The following is a 16,820-nucleotide window of genomic DNA, read 5'->3' as shown; positions in this document are numbered from 1 at the left end:
ATGAATCCACATGACATTTATCAAGTTTGTCTGTCACATGTATTTGATAGATTACATAGGGTTAATAAATTACCATCCAGAGTGCATCCACTGTTGCTTCCTCAGCTATTCATTATGTCACCCTGTGCTTGCAGTACTTGTATTATGATGCACATGAGTGGAGGCTACTGCTTTATAAAAGATACATCCCTTTGGCCATTCCTCCTGGCCCTGTAACACCTACCTCCTACCACTCTGTCAAGTACCATTTGAAGTATGTGGTGTAGCACCTATACACTGCACTCTTTGGAGCTATGGCTCATGGGCCAGAGGTCTATAAAAGGAAGTAAAGCTTCTCTACTTGAAGTAAGTAAGTTGCGGCTCACTGTGCTACTTCACAAAAACATCCCTCATAAAACATACTGTTAGGACTTTCAACAATGGCAATGCTTCATGTAACAGAAGTTGTCTCTGTAGGATACTGTACTGATATGTAAGACATACAATAATCTTCACCTGCAACAGTACCTCTTCATATCCACCGCTGTATATGAGGCACTCAGATCTCTTCCTGGAAGGACAAGCAGCACCTCAGAGGTTACCATCATACTGTCATCCTTCCTGGAGCCAGGACAAGAGCTCAAGCAGCCTTCTCTCCCATCTCTGCTGGTTCATCTCCAGAGAAACATTAGCTGCAGTTGCTATAACAAATGTTATTCCGGGTAAGAAGACGAGGTCACAGAAAACACCTACTATTCTTCAAAGGCTGTGGCAAGTCAGTACTGTTCACAGCACCTATCACAGAGACTAATACAGGGACATCAACAATATGACTGCTCTAAGCAGAGCAGTTTACATAAAACTCTCTTGGTAACAGCTACTTTTCTTCTAAACTGAAATAATGACAGACAGTAAACAAAACTTATATAAATAGAAAATGGTTTATTAAAAACAAACAAACAAAACCAAACAAAAAGTCACAACACATGCTCACTTCACTGTCTGGCCAAAGGTCAGACTTCAAGCTAGCATCCGTGTTTCAATCATGTAAGCATGCATATAGGAGGGAAGTTGATGCCTTGCTGGCATGCTCCTCTAAATCTCCTCTGGGATGATTTTTAGAATACATTGTTTGTGAACATGTTATGAAATTTGAATTCCCACAAGACACTGAAAAAGTGAAGAACAGTTGTTTTTATTTACATATATAGGGTTTCCATGAACACCTGTCACACAAATGCAATTTGCTGCATTTCTAACAGCTGTGAAAACAGTGACAAATACAGAAAAAAACCCACAAGTAAGCATGCATTCTGCAAGGTTTAGGTAATTTTTTTTCCCCAAAGTCGGTGTATTTCTGAGAAAGAATTTAATTTCACAAGTCTGTGCAAACTACTTACATGAACAGTATCCAAAAGATATTCCTTTTGAATACTTAGTCACCAAGAATAACACGTGAGATGTAGCTTTTGTGTGCAGGTTAAGACTTTTCACATACAAACAATGCTGCAGTCCTCCTTTATAACAGAAGGGAACGGATTATTAGAATGACATTCCTGAAACAGTCTTCATTTTAAAGTAACTATTTCATTAATAAGGCTGCTTTTAAACAAGTTACTCTGAAAGAAAACTTTCAAGATCATCCAAAGGGAGCTTATATGCATGCTTCGTCTTCATTGCTAGTCATCTCTGATGAACACTGCTCAGGTCTATGGTTTAGGTATGTGTAAATCATGATGAGGACTCTGAAAACACTTTTATCGAAGAAGCTGCTCAGCCTCCTTGAACTTGCTTTCTTTTGTTTTCCTCAGTAATGCCTGTTTTATAGCATTGATCTTTTCATCAAGTTCAGCCAGTGAATAGCTCTGCTAAAAGAACAAAATAAAAATCACAATCATTTACATCTTGTAATTGCTACAGAAGTGGCTTATCACTTGATACTTGAGGTCACTGCATATTGTACTAAGTGATAGAACTACTTCTGCAGAATTGTCTGAATCTAGTCTTTGCCTATTTAAATTTAAAGGAAAAAGAATGTACACTTGCAAGAAAGACAGTCCTAATCATGGATCAATACATTCATGCTACTTTTATTAGATGCTTGTTTAGTCTGCTCATAAAAAACCCTAAGAAATCCCTTCATGTTAAACACTGGATGAGACTACTTAGATTTTGCAGAACTTGGGTTTATAGCTAAAGCATTTTTTTTCCAACTGCCCAACATCAAGCTCCTCTGTGCCACTTCACTTGGTAATTTTTTTATCTTTTCTTACACAAGGTGGTCATCATTCTTTTTATAAAAATATTTCACCCTATGCAGGACTTTTTTTTTCCTACACAAGCCTACTTTCTCTCAGATGGCCCATAGCCCATTCTAAGCATTCTCCCCAATCCATCTGTCTCCAAGGGTGATAGCTAGGATTAGACGAGGTTTCAGCCATGGTCCCACCTGCACCAATAATTTCTCTCTTGTGGCCTAGGAGGTACATGGTAAATGCATTCCCTTATGTGATGGTGTTGTGAAAATGGCAATTCTACCTGACAGGTTAATATCTGCTATAATATTGGGTCCTTTTGCAGTTCTTTTGCCAAGCCAGTCATTTCTACTTTCATCTTTTCATAAACCAATAAAGCAAATTGAAAAATAATTTTAAAATCAACAAAAACCACTATGCCACAAAACAAAAATGGAAGACATTAATAGAAGACCGATCAGAATACAGAAATTGCCTGTTACTCTCAGCTTGATTAATAGGATTATAGATTTGTTTTATTCAATCATCCTCCTAACTGGTGAAAACCCTAGTATATATTCTTAGAAGACTCATTTCATTGTAACATCCATTAGCTTTTTGTCTCCTTCCGTCTCTCTTTGACAGCAAGCTATCCAATACTGATGCAGCTACTTCTGAGAACTTACATATTTGCTTCACAGAACTCCTGCTTACTTTCCACTCAAAACATCCTAAACTTAAGAAAAACAAGAGTTAACAGCACTTACATGGAGAGATTGAACCTTTCTCCTCTTGCCAGAACAGCTCTGAAGAAAAGACAAATCAAAACAGACTTAATGTTGCACTGACAGAAGATCACAAATAAATCTGTAACAATATTGTTAAGAGTCTTTAAAGTATAAAAAAACCCCACTGACTGCCATTCCATGGATTAAAGAAACCTTTTTCATAATTAAGTACTTTGGATCATGAGAAATACTACTGGAGAGCAGTCAGAAGCTGTTGAAGCTTCTCCACACTTGGCAGTCAACAACTATCAATTTAACTGAAGCTTCCTTCAGACAGAATTGAGCTTTTCAAACTGTCAATATTTTCGTCCCTAAAATTTGCCTATATCCACACCAATATTTATGCAAAACTTCAGATAAAATGTGCTAATTACTGTGCAACACTACTATTGCCACCATCACAATTTTTATCCTGATCCTCATTCTAGAGATCCTAAAGCATTTTCAACAGAAATCTCAGCTTATGAAAGTGTATGTTTTTACTTCTGGTTTTCAGCCAGAAAGAACAGCCTCACAAATAACGAACTTTACTGGTCTCCAACACAAATTAAGAAAATTAAACAAAAACGTGCACTATTGCTATTGATTTTTATTAACCGACTCTTCTTTGGCTAGTCTCAAGGGAGAAGATATAAATTAGATTGCAATCAACAAAAGTAGAAGAAACATCCTTACTGTTACATGCAGGAAGAAGAGCAAGATAACAGACAAGAAATTTCTACAATCAAATAGAGCCTAATGTAGTAACAACTAATGTTCTCTTTGTCCTAATACCCTCTGGTGAGTGAAGGTTAAGGTGTACTACTCAAAAAGAGACAGAGCTCTGCCTCAAAACCAGAGATAAAGAAAACTAAGTCACAGAATCACATGACGCAATTTTCAGTTTACTCTCTCATCCTTTTGGAAGTTATTCACATATCGTTAGCAACCACATCGTGTACAGAAGCCCAAATTATTTCAGCTGTTTCAAGCCATTAAGTATTTGTATCAAAAATCAAAACTTCAGTCAATTTTCTTGACATAACAAGCACTTCAGATTTTAAAGCAAGGGGGACAAATACAAACTCTCTGACACATTTCTTACAAATTAGTTAAGCTTGGGTGGCAACAATGTTTTCCTCCAAACAGATACTTTCTTCTTTTGAGTGAGAAAATAGGTAAATATGAACTTGATTAGATGGTCCACATGTAATATAACCACTACACCAAGCCAGAGTTGTTTATTAAAAGTGTCTGCCCTCCGACTCAAGTTCTTCTCTGCACATCGAAGATTCAAGCACAAAAGGCACAAATATGTTTAGATATGCTGATAGAAGGTATGAAAATTTCTTACTACAGATTGAAAATATTCAGGAGACAGTCCTTCCAGCTCAAGGATTTTATCTTCAAGCTTCTTAATTCTCTGATAAATGTCCCTTGGTACTGGACCACCTAAATACAGTAGTAATGCAAAAAAAAAAAATCAGGAAAATCACTTGAATAATTGATTTAATTAAAGATTGCAAGTCTAACATTTGAATTCTTCAAGATTAGCTATCAACCAGTAGCTGAACAAAACAAATGGATGGGCTAATATGAAGGAAGGATAATTAATATGAATCAGGGTAAAACCTGATTGATAAGCCAGTGTAGTCAATGAAAGCACTAAGACAACTTCATGTAGTTGGTTGATGGCTGTCAAGGTCCCTGAAACAACTAATGATCACTCTTTGCAATATGTTGGTCATGAAATGTTGCCACTTCAAAGCTGACACCAGCATTAGGAGAGAGCAGATAGGATGGCAGACCACACATGAATTCAGCTTTGATATCTAAGATAGGTTTCTTTCAGAACAATCTCCAGTGAGCATCAGAGGTTAGAGGACAAATATGAGTTGTCACAAGAACAGCATTTGCTTGAGCATAGATGGGAGAACAGGAGTGGGGAATGTGTGTATTGAATAACAGAGGTCTGGAAAAAAAAAATTTAAAAAATGACCAAACAAACAAAAAAGTCCCTAGCTTACCCAGAAAGCACCCTGACAAAAAAGCCCACAACAAAACCCACTAACACCACACAAACAACAGCACCAAAAAAATCCCAGCTCATTTGCTGTTTCCATCTTTACTACAGCAGCTTGGGCTTTGTTTCTCCATGGAACAGACAGAACTGATCAAAAGATCAGCCTTAGCAAGCATTTTATTTGCACTCCATAGTATTCTATAATGAAGGAACTATATGAAATAACTTTATCACAACTAAGTACTGGCTACTCCAATCTAAATGATAGGCTGGTCCGAACTGTATTGACAACCAAGGTCATAGAAAGCTTCTGCTTTTTGACACCCATTTCCTTTTATTTCTGTGTCTGTTAGACAAGACAGTTCTATTCCACAAATTACCAAAACAGCACTAATGTGGGGTTTGGGGTTTGTTTTTTTTTTTGCCATTCATCTATTTTGTCCATTCAAAGAAACAATTGTGCAGGTAGTTTCACTCCTTCAGTTCTGCCCTCTACTCAACACTCAGCACCTACTAATTATATTGGCTAACCTATCACTCTTAATATTGCCTTCCTTTAATGTAAAGGGAAAAGAGCAGTACTAGCACTGGAAGCTGTTCTGAAAAACAGCCAGCAAGTCAACATTAACTCTGTTGCTGAAAGCAAAAACTGGTGGAACAGGTAGCTAAGGCATGTGAACTGCGCAGATGAGTATTTTTTGCACAGCTGCTGGGGTATGCATCAAATAAGATTGAGATGTTCCCCACGACTGCTGATTTGAACAAGAATTGAGCTGGTGTTGCATGCTTCCACCTTCTTAACCAATACTATAGTGTACATGACCCATTCCTTCAAACAAAATTTGATCACCTATTAGAGGCACAACCTAGAAGCAAGGACCCCTCCTTAGCTACCTCCAGTCGTTGTCCTTGATATGTGATATATGCACAAACTCCAAAGTTACACATTGTAACCCTAATGCTGGCCAGCCGCTTCCAAAATCTATTTCTATGCACAAAAGCCAGCTTATTTTTGAGACAGCCATAGAGCTAAGCATCAAGCTCTGACTTGAGAGTATCTCAAGAATACTTCAAAAGTATCTATGCATATCTTACTCTCCTTGCTACCAGAGAACTTTAATCCACTACACAGTCACAGGAATCTAGCAATCTAGTCAATGTTCCAAATATTTTTAAGATAATGGATTCCCATCTATTCAGTATTCAGAAGACAAAAAAAAAAATCAAGTGTGTCCGCAATGTCATGTGTAGAAAATTCACTTAACTAGATGGAGATTGGGCTTCTGTTTTGTTTTGAAAATAATTTTCAAGAAAAATACTAATCCCTCCTTGGTAAGTGCCTCATTGTGCCTCAGTGCCATATTACGGAAAACCAGGCCTGGGGTGAAGAAATCAACTAAAAAACATCAGCAGCCTGACAGCTATGGCATTTATTTTAGTGAAAGGTATGGACTTATGTTTGCAGGCCTAAAGAGAAATGACAACAGGCTTCCTACATTCTGGGAATTTAGCTTTACACCTAAATGTATTTCAAGAAACATTTTTCATCTTTAGGAAAAGGTTTCAGACCATCCTTTTTGTTGATTCTACCACCAGCCCACAAGTTGTCCATGAAGCAGCCCTTAGTTCTAAACTCAGCTTTTCCTATTAAGTGGGTCAAGGCAGGACTGCAGTGGCTATGGAGAACCCCAATCTCCAGATATTCCATATTATTTTAAATCCTGTTCTGATGCGCCTCTCTCTTATTTGCCACCACGTAAAGTGTACATTTGCTAACTCAGCAACTCAAATTGGGCATAAACCTGGGTTCCATTTTGGGCATAAAACCCTAAACACTAGGTCACTACTTGGGGTGAATGAAACCCTTCAGTGGATCTAGCCACTTTTTTATAGAATCAGTTTTTAAAGACTTGCCCAGTTGCACCACAGTAATCACAACTGTAGTATAAAATGCCACACCAATGTCAAAGTTATAACATCATACAAACCTGTCTGTAACCGTAAGTGCGCTTCAATGTTTTGCAATCTCTCCTCAACAGCTTGGTTTCCACAATCATGCATGGGTACACTGGCTTTGTGACTGGATGCATGCATTCCTTCAGACCTAGTCTGAGGTCCATACGTATTTACTACCCTAGAAACTAGGTAAAGAGAAAATACACATATATGCACATGAAACACAAAGCAGATCTAACTAAAAGAATCAAAATATTGAAGCATGAAAACCTGTGTTAAATCAGTTTTACAGAAGTCTTGCGTATGAAGGGCCCCACACGCAGTAAGATCAAAAGTTCAAGTAAAAGCATTTTCTTATTCTTTTGCATGAGTAACTAAACCTAACAAAACCCCTGGATTTTACATATGCAAAGTAAAAGAATTACTGATACATTCATGTAGAATGGCAGTGTTGAGAATTTGTCATCAGCTCCTGATAAACAGTAGAAACCTTGATATCTATGTCAGCAGTTGCACTTGAGAGCTTTTGTGAATGCAAAGAAGAGGCCAGACTAATATTACAGGAAGCATCATAAATACATAAAGACGAGGAGAGGTACATAACTGAAGAACCAATACAAACCTCAGCAAGGAAGTTCACTTTGAATTTTTGTCATCTGGATAAAAGCTTTAGTGACTCTTAGCTGCATCTAGGACTGTCTTCTACCCATGCTGGGCCATGTCTTCATCAGAAGATTTTGCTCACTTCTCATTAAATCAGAGTAATTTCTTAAGTTCTTCTCATAGAACTACTGCAGTACACTGCAGATTTAAAGACTATATAGGCAGCTCCAGATGCTGAAGCACACACACATACACCATCCTACATACATACACCTTCATGAGGGCAACATGTTACATTCTTGCTTGAATTTATGCTGGTTTTACTTCCAATTCCTTTCTAAGCGTTTTTCACATTTCAGTTATGAACTGCTCCTTGAAGTGAAAGCTTCTCTTTTTTCCTGTATTATGCTGCCATCCAACCAACAAATTAACACAGTTTAAAACAGTGACTACTGAAAGAGATTCTTTGTGAAAGATTCTAAAATCAAACTCACTTCCCCATTTCCTTCTTAGCTCACCATACCTTTCCAAACTTACTATTTTGCTTTACAGTACTATTCTAAATTACAGAATTCAAAATAATTAAGTGGTTTCTAGGATCAATATCAAGTGGATAACTGAATATTACAGTATTACAAAAACGCAAAAGAGGGTTGCTTTCATTCTCATTTTGGGCATTTTGTTTGTTTTTAAAGAAGGGTAACTTGCGTACACCTGGAGAGCAGCAGATGAACAACCAATACATTACACACAACTTCTGCTGGACATAATTTCTATATTATTTATTCCTTTCCAAAAAGTAGTGCAGTGGTAAATTCATTCCCCAGCTTGTCACTTCTTACAAATCTGTGTCTTAGAACTTCCACTGTCCCAAAATTATATTCTATTTCAAGACACTTGCACCAACTAATGAAAAACAGAAGATAATCCTATTTAATCTCAATTCCTTATTGACAGTTTCACCTTAGAAGAAAAACTAAGTATTGTTCAGCTTCTCTGTCCTGCTTTATCCTTTCCACATTTCCTTTCAGACAATAAAAAATAGGCTATCTTGTTTTGGTCTTTAGTGCCTAACCATTCATTTAGTGAAGCAGTTAAGGAATTTAAAACCTTGAAGACAAAAATGAAGATGTAAAAGTATTCACTAGAGTAAAAAAAAAATACATTAAGTTTGCATTTTTGAGCATATTATAAAAAGTTTTGATATCAAAAACTTATCAGTGCTGTTATGTCTGGATACTTAAATGGGTTTTAAAAGAGTTGCTTACCCTTTATATGACTTTTAAATCCAGGATAGGGTGTGAAAATTGCATCTGTCCTGGCACAGCTATTTTCTAAATAAATAATGATATAACAAGTGAGGTCCAAATTATGTATTTATAATTGAAAATATTCTAACCACTATCAACTTTGATGCTTTAAACAAATATAATTAAAATGCTTCAAACAATAAAAAAAATCAGGAATACTTAATTCATTCTATAAACACTTGCCCATTAATAGTTTCACACACTTGCATGGACTTAGCGCTTTTAACTGGATAAGTCACTCATATAAATGTATTCTCATGTGTATACAGAAGTTCACTGGATCAGGACCAAAATTATTTGGTTCTTACTTTTCATTGCATTTCTCTGTAACTTATTTCCTTCTTCCCATACAGAAGCCTTCTTCCTACTTATCACTGTTATTCTGGTTTTATGTCCTTTTCTGAAACTCTCCTATTTTTTGACTGATCTAGTTTATTCATCAGTACTCTTTCCTAAACCTTTCTGCATTTATTCTGATCCATGTGACTTCTTTCATTTGCCTAACCATAAAATCTATAGTATGGATTACCTTAATTTATTCTAATGTTTCTATTTTCATAGAAGTCTCTGTTCATTATACCAAAGCTCTACACATATTTTATCACGCCTGAACAATGAGACAAGTCTTATTATCAATTCTTCTGTACATAATTAACAATTTTGGGAAGCAATATTTCACTATCTAGCATATTCTACTAAACTTCAGCTGTCCTTTGCATTCCAACTAACATTCAAGCAGTTAAACTCCCTACAAAGCTTACTGAACAATAAGTTTTGATCTCTAAGAGCTTAAGTACCTCATAGAGACAATGCACATGTGGGTTCACAGGTACTTAGAAAATATCTCTGTACTACTTATGTAGTTATGTATATAAAACTGTCTTAACTTCCAAGATGCATGTGGCTACAGTTACTGATCCTGTAAATGGGATCCAGTCTGCCAGATGGATTTAAGATTGATTACAGATACAGCCAATTGTACTACAATGTGAGCAATGTTAAAAAGAAAAAGTCATTTCAAGTAGCTAGTAATTCAAATTCATTGTAAAAAATACTTCTTTGTAAGTTAACTAGCATTAAATTAACTTCAATTTGAATATACAACTCACAAGACATTTCTGAATTGCAATTCCATCTACTTTGGAGGAACACCTAGTTAAAACACTGGGAACAATGGCTACAAAATCATCTGATCTAAGATAGTAGTTCTTAAAATTAACATAATAATAGATATAATCTTTCTGTATGGGATGCATTAAACATTGTCATCCGATGACTACTCAATTTATTTTTCTATCTGACATCTGCAGTGCACATGCTAGTTCTAAGTTTTAAAACAAAGTTACTTTTGAAAAAAAAGTTCTGTTTTAAATATAGATTAGCACTTCTGAAAAACAAAGAAAAACCAAACCAAACAAAAAACCCCCCAAAAACAAACCAACAAAAAACCCCCCACACAACTTAAATTACTATGAAGATTAAAGTCTAGCTAGCGAGTTACCTTGATTACAATCAATAACATTGCAAAACTCCCTGACATTATTTTCATTGATCTCGGCTTGTTTCCTCTCGATGAAGGCTGATATCCGTCTGTCAATCTGCAGGTAATAAACATGAAGGCATATATCTATTTCATTCTTTAAATTTAAAATTTAGAAAGGTCTTTCATTTTTCTCTTTTTAAACTCACATAAATCACTTACTTCTGCTTTTCCAGCTTTTATTTGGACCACTTCTGGATCAAAATTAAAACGAGCATCCTTCAAATCTCTCAAGTCATAACTTCCATATTTTTCTTCAGTCTGACTGTTACCATCATAAACATCTAAACTTGTCTGGCTTTCTGTTTTACCTCCAGGTTCAACATGGCCTATATTTTCCTCTTTGATCAATGACTGGAGTTTTTCTAAGAGAGGCTGAACAAAGAAAACAGTGTATTAGGGTTAAAAAAATAAGAAGTCCAAAAGTCCCAAAGCCAAGAAGACAAGTACTATTACAATTTCCAGACTAATTGAAATAATTTTGGGAATTACAACATCTTCCTCTGATGCAACACAGTAATAAGATTAAAAAGAAGTTCCAAATATTGTGCACACCACGATTCTGATCCTTCTGACCCGTCTTTCAGAAGTTTGTAGAGGAAAACTCCCAAATTTCTGTGAAAATCTGCCCATACTCCTGTGTTACTAGCTAAATCAAAGCTTCAATCGCTGGCATCAATGCCACTTAATTAACATGTCATTCAAATGCTTACTCAGAACAGTAAGGCTTAGTATTTTTCCTCCTTAACATGAAATCTGGTACACTTACACTGTAAAGCCTTTATCACATCAGCACTACATTCTCCACTTGAAACCGTAGTTGCCCAAGTGAATGAGAGAACACAGACATGAAATACATAGGCATTATCATGAACACATGCTTTGCTTGACACAGTTGATTATCTACTTAGGTAATGAAATTAAATGAGAAAAGGCACTGACATTTGTGGCAGGCAAAACGCTTATCTTACTGCGGTAACTCTTGCATACGACGCAACATCAAAACATCAGTACATATATATGTCCCCGTCTCTTTTTAATTTCCATCAGTTTCATCTAGTCTGAATTTCACTGCTTATTTTCTCTCTAGAAATGATTTGTGTTTTTTAAAGACAACATGATTTTTAGCAGTCACATTTTCTGAAATGGAATCAAACTCCCACTTGCAGCATTCTTACATGTTGGATGTAAATTTTATTTGCTTTTATCTTGCCTATTTTCTCTTTCTGCTCATCACACCAAAGATTTGGGGGATGTCTGGAAAACAAAAGGTCTTTCTTTTACCTACAGACAAGAAAATACAGGAACTTCCCTTTCCATCCTCTCAGTACTAGGAACCTCAAATAATTCATTGACTAGCTGAAGCAAAATAGTAGTACTCAAATCCCATCTTCTACATATGAACTATCAACGTCAAAACACTGCTCAGTTACCAGCTGACAAACTGCTAACCCTCCCTGCCATGCAACTAAATTACTTTTGGCAGGGTTGGAAAGTTTCAAATAGTTAAAAGAAATGACAGTAATGGTGACTGGCTACTTGGCAAGATGAGACATTAATGTCAAAGAAATTACTCTTTAAAAAAAAAAACCTACGTTGAAAATATATTTAATTGCAGTAAGACACTCCAGGATGTGTCATGCTGGGATAATGCCACTTCTTGAACCACTGAAAGCACTCTATGAGCCTCAAAACTCACCCAACGCATGGAATCATTATCATAGCATGACACACACCTGCCGTGTCTTATTGCTTAATTATAACCCACCATAGATGGAAATGTATCACATTTACAATGCAAGTCTAGAAATCAATGAGGCTGCATTTATTCAGCCTGCTCACCTACAGTGGCTATTCCCACTAATCTGAAAAATCCATAAATGTGAGTACCTATGGAGCATAGTGGAATCCCAAGCATTTAATACTTTTGCAATCCTTTTTTATCGAACACACCAATGTAAGAACAAAATTACTGGAATTTTACAGTTGAGATTACTTTTAGCTGTTGATCACTTTTGTCAAGGCAAATGTGTCCTATGAAATATTTACCTGTAAACACAAAATATGCTGCTGAAGTGCACTAAAGAGCAAGGCTGGCTGAAGTGCTGAAGTGCTCTGAAGCTTGCTCCAATCGATTACAACTTTCACAATATCTTCTCCGAGATTAAGCTTCCACAGGGCAAAACAATAAAAATTATATGTATTAACATCAAAAAAGTATAAAAGACTCTTACAAGACCATAATTATGCTCAGCCTCATATAGACCCATCCCAGTTTTAGAAAGAACATTGGAATGATTTGATATTAATTATAGTCCAAGCAGCTATCATTTTCCAAGTAAGCTAGTAGCTGTAGAGCATATTCTAAAATTAAAAATTCCTTACTAACTCACCACATATTCATTGTATTAATTCAGTCCTTGGCTTTATTTAATTAATTCTTGTATGAAAGCATATTGTTCATGTTAACCACTCACACCATCTTTTCTTTTAATGGATACTAGAACCACCAGCATGAAGAAACATGACCCAGGCTGGCAGTTTCCTGTAAGTTCATGTATTTTATTCCAAGATTGCAAGACCATCTGTACCTGCATGACCCATGTCTTGATGTAACACCATGGCACATTCTTAAATTTTTACTTGCTGCTAATCCAAAGGAAGCTTTATACTAAAAGTAAGTGCATAAAAGTATATAGTTTTTAATATCTCAAAGTTTAACAAACTCTAGATTACACAGCACCACTATTAAACCTATTTTCAAATCACACTATTTTCCTGTATACACATTCCTACTGAAATGGATAATTGCCACAGTCTATTCTCACTGACAAGGAATTGCAGTATTTAGCTCCCAAGACAATAAAGAAAAACACACATAATAAATTAGAAGGACTGTTTAAAAGAACTATGTATCTTCTACAAGCTATAAATACACTTTCTAACACAAAGATGACTGTCAATAACCTCTAATGGGATAACACACTTTCACACCCAACTTTACCCTTTTTGTTACACTAAAGCTTTTCTCAAGATCTTAAAGAGATGATTACTTTCATTTCCCAAAGCTAAGAAGGTTGTTCTCCAACCAAACATCCTGCAAATGATACCCCAAATTCTAAATACAGATAAAATTCTTGTTTGAAATCAAGAGGACCTACAGGTACTCTGCTTGCAACACTGAATTCCCAATTCATATGCATACTTGTATATGTATTCCTCACCCCTTCCATTAAAATAAAAAGTGGGGGTGGAAACAGAAAAAGGTACCTCAGGAAGATGACAAAAGTGACCTTTAACTCGTGGTCTAAAGACATTTAACAGCATCAAACATTATAAACAAGAACACAGAATGCATATGCACTCATGTCCTGAAGCCACCACAAAGTGTATGAAACACTGAGAACCGGACACAAGAAATGCCTCCATCACTCTGAAGGCAAAGCTGTGGATGATAAGCTGTCCCACCTTAGTTTCAAATCTGAGCATTAACATAATTTTGTAAAGAATTATAATCCTGAACCGTCCTTCTTTAGTCAAACTAACTAACCCTTGCTAAATTCAGGGTTAGTTCCCAAATTACACAGCAAAGGAGACAGTCTGACTAGACATATTATGTATTTTAGAAAATTTTCACAAATGGTTATCCCTGTTTAGTACTTAAGTAAGTACACAGGATGTAGGAAAAATAATGTTCTAGGATATACTATTCTTGAAGAAGTTTCAAAATCAAGACTGTATTTAGAACTTAGTAGGAATAAAATTTACTTTAGGAATTAAGCCTGTGCATGTGATCATCTGAAGCACATATTTCTGCCCAAAGTTTCTAAAGTAGTATCTCCTATATGCTATATTACAGTCTACTGACAGGGTGAAAAAGGTGTACATTAAATCATCCAAATGAAACAAAACACAAGTGCTACTGCAATTTCCTAATAAGCCTCCTTTTTCAAAAAGAAAAAGCTGATATTAGCCTTCATATCATAATGGACAACTCCTGTCCAGGTGGTTCAAAGCACAAAAAGCAACAGAACTTCTAACTTAAAATCATTTAGAGGCCAGTCATATTTTTAACTCACAGACACTGCTTTTAAAGAAAAATCAAGAATAAATCCCTCCTGCATCAACAAAGGTTTCTAGGACAATAGAGTAAGTTCTCAGTCTTTCACATCCTACTGCTTCTTAGAACTGTGACAAACAGATTTATAAATTCAGTGTTCTGATAACTTCAAAGCCTTTGACTAATTACAAGTCCACCGCCTATTCAATTTACAGGATCATATGTAATTTCAGCCCTTTGAAATTTGTTTTATGTAAACACTGGCTATCACTTGAATCTTAAAAGAACTTTTCAGGATCAGCTATACTGGTTTTAAGAGCTGGTATTCCCAGATGTCCTCCTGGTCACGTACTGCCATTGATTGCTCCAGTAAAAAAATTCCTGTGCCAGAAATATTCCTGCTTACAGGCAATTTACTAGCATAAATCCAACTTAAACTATTATAATGAATCAAACTGTGACTGCTAACAATTTGGCAGAAGTTCAATCATCTCTATAGAAGGGAAATGGGGATTTAGTAGTTTCAGTCAGAAATGCAAGACAGTTTACTAGAACCTGTAAGGGGGTAAAACAGAGCAGTTAAATCTGTCAGAGCTCAAGCACTGGCAGACAAGTGTGTAACTCAGCAACTGGAAAGGATCGTAACTGAGCAACTAAAAGGACTTTCACAGCTAAGATGGAGCAACCAGATCCTTATCCAACCAGTGCACTGGACAGTAAAATGTGTCTGTTGTCATGGAAAGAAGACACTCCAAACACCAAAGAAGACAATTATACTCTTCACCATAGCTACTGTAACTCTTACTGCAACTCTAGAGTTCTCTCACAATGGTTTGTGCACACCCAGTTATTTTTAAAAATCACCAGGGATTTTCCAGCGACAGGCTAGTTGTAGAGCCAGCTTTGGAGAAAAAGTAAGCTGCTGAAGTCAAGAGGGAAAAAGAAGAGTTTTTAATGTAGTTTAGAAACAATTAATAAACTTGTGATGAATAGCCTAGTTAAAAGCTTTGGAAACTTTCCCCTTAGTCTCCTTTCTGTTTTTCACAAACACAAGAGTTCCAACTTTTCTCTGATGTATTCTACTACTGTCACTCATAGTGCTGTCCTCACACTAAGATAAACTGACACTCACTAGCTCTTCATTGATGACATTCAGAATCTTCACCAGGAAGAATTAAGGGGCCTTTAAACCTCAATAGATAGTTTTCATGCCTCAGTAATCCCATGAGTCACCTGTGTCTGAACATCACACTGCTTAGTGCTGAACAGTTCAAAAGCCAAGGTAATTTGTGATCATTTTAGAGACAGGAAAACTGAGACTCTTAACTAAGTTCCTGAAGTATCAAGCCCTTCATTTTGGTTGCCTTTTGTTTGAAAACAGAGACAATTGCTAGCATACTTGGAGAAATGCAAATATAATAAAATTCTATACAGATGAGAGGTGAAACACTCTAAAAAATAATTTCAGATTGGCCAGCAATTACTCCTAAACTGCCCCTGCATCTAAGAGCCCATTTCTGTACAAACATACATTAAGTTACACTAGCTTCTGCAGATATTGCTCATCATCTGGCCCCAAACCTTCAAACTGCTAACTCCTGAAGTAAGAGTGTGCTTCTGTCGCCTTCACAGAACTACATAAATGTTTCCACAGTGGAAAATTAATTTGTAAATTGTTTATAGCAATAAATAAGTTATTACTAAAACCTTCTCCTGATAAGGGCCTTCCACCACTGCTGTGACATGTTTCACAACTCACAGACATTACTAAACATAAAATAGGTGTTTCAACTTAAGTACCATAGAGCAGAGCTCCTTTAAAAATTCTGACCCTTAGATACACTGTGTGTTTCATAGCATGCCATTACCAAGGCAGGGCTAACTTCAAGCTCCTGATCATTTATTTTGATTTAATGTGCAGTAAGTTTTCAGGAGCTTCTCAACTCAGACTAACTAATTAAGACACAGCAATTAAGCAAATTGCACTTTCCCATGGAAGACATCATCCGTCAAACTACAAAGTGGCACGTGTCACTGCGAGGCGAAGGCACGGTCCCGGCTGCGGGGGAGAAGCAGCAGCAGCAGCGGCGGCCGCGCCCGCCGGGCCCGCCCCGACCAGAGGGAGCGGGGGAGGCAGCCGGCTCAGCCCTGGCAGAAGCCAGGCAGGCGCGAACAACGCCCAGAAGAGAGTCAGCTCTCTTGTACGTGGCAAACTTATGTCCTCTCAAGAGCCCTACCCTATTCCTGGAGTCCATGAGGGCCCCGCAGGCCGGGCCGAAGCAGGAGCCAGCTCTGCGCAGGCACCCAATGCGAGGGGGTGCGAGGCGGGAGCGGCGCCCGGCCCAGCT

General features: G+C 36.8%; 1 protein-coding gene across 1 annotated transcript in view; it reads right to left on the bottom strand.

Moving 5' to 3' along the window:
- Window positions 1-901: 901 nt before the first annotated feature.
- MBIP (MAP3K12 binding inhibitory protein 1) overlaps window positions 902-16,820 on the bottom strand; it is a 106,920-nt gene continuing 91,001 nt past the window's right edge. The window contains exons 2-10 of the mRNA XM_031064659.1: window positions 16,710-16,818; window positions 12,462-12,641; window positions 10,575-10,787; window positions 10,374-10,470; window positions 8,831-8,896; window positions 6,992-7,144; window positions 4,335-4,432; window positions 2,981-3,019; window positions 902-1,847 (exon numbers count right to left, since the gene is read on the bottom strand). Coding sequence (XP_030920519.1) covers window positions 1,737-1,847; window positions 2,981-3,019; window positions 4,335-4,432; window positions 6,992-7,144; window positions 8,831-8,896; window positions 10,374-10,470; window positions 10,575-10,787; window positions 12,462-12,641; window positions 16,710-16,818 — 1,066 coding nt within the window. The 3' untranslated portion in view covers window positions 902-1,736. The remainder of the gene's footprint in view (window positions 1,848-2,980; window positions 3,020-4,334; window positions 4,433-6,991; window positions 7,145-8,830; window positions 8,897-10,373; window positions 10,471-10,574; window positions 10,788-12,461; window positions 12,642-16,709; window positions 16,819-16,820) is intronic.

This window comes from Geospiza fortis, unplaced genomic scaffold (assembly GCF_000277835.1).
Source record: "Geospiza fortis unplaced genomic scaffold, GeoFor_1.0 scaffold54, whole genome shotgun sequence".
In the NCBI taxonomy this organism is placed as follows: Eukaryota; Metazoa; Chordata; class Aves; order Passeriformes; family Thraupidae; genus Geospiza; species Geospiza fortis.
The sequence above is the reverse complement of the archived record's forward strand: the minus strand, read 5'-3'. Positions and strand labels throughout refer to the sequence as shown.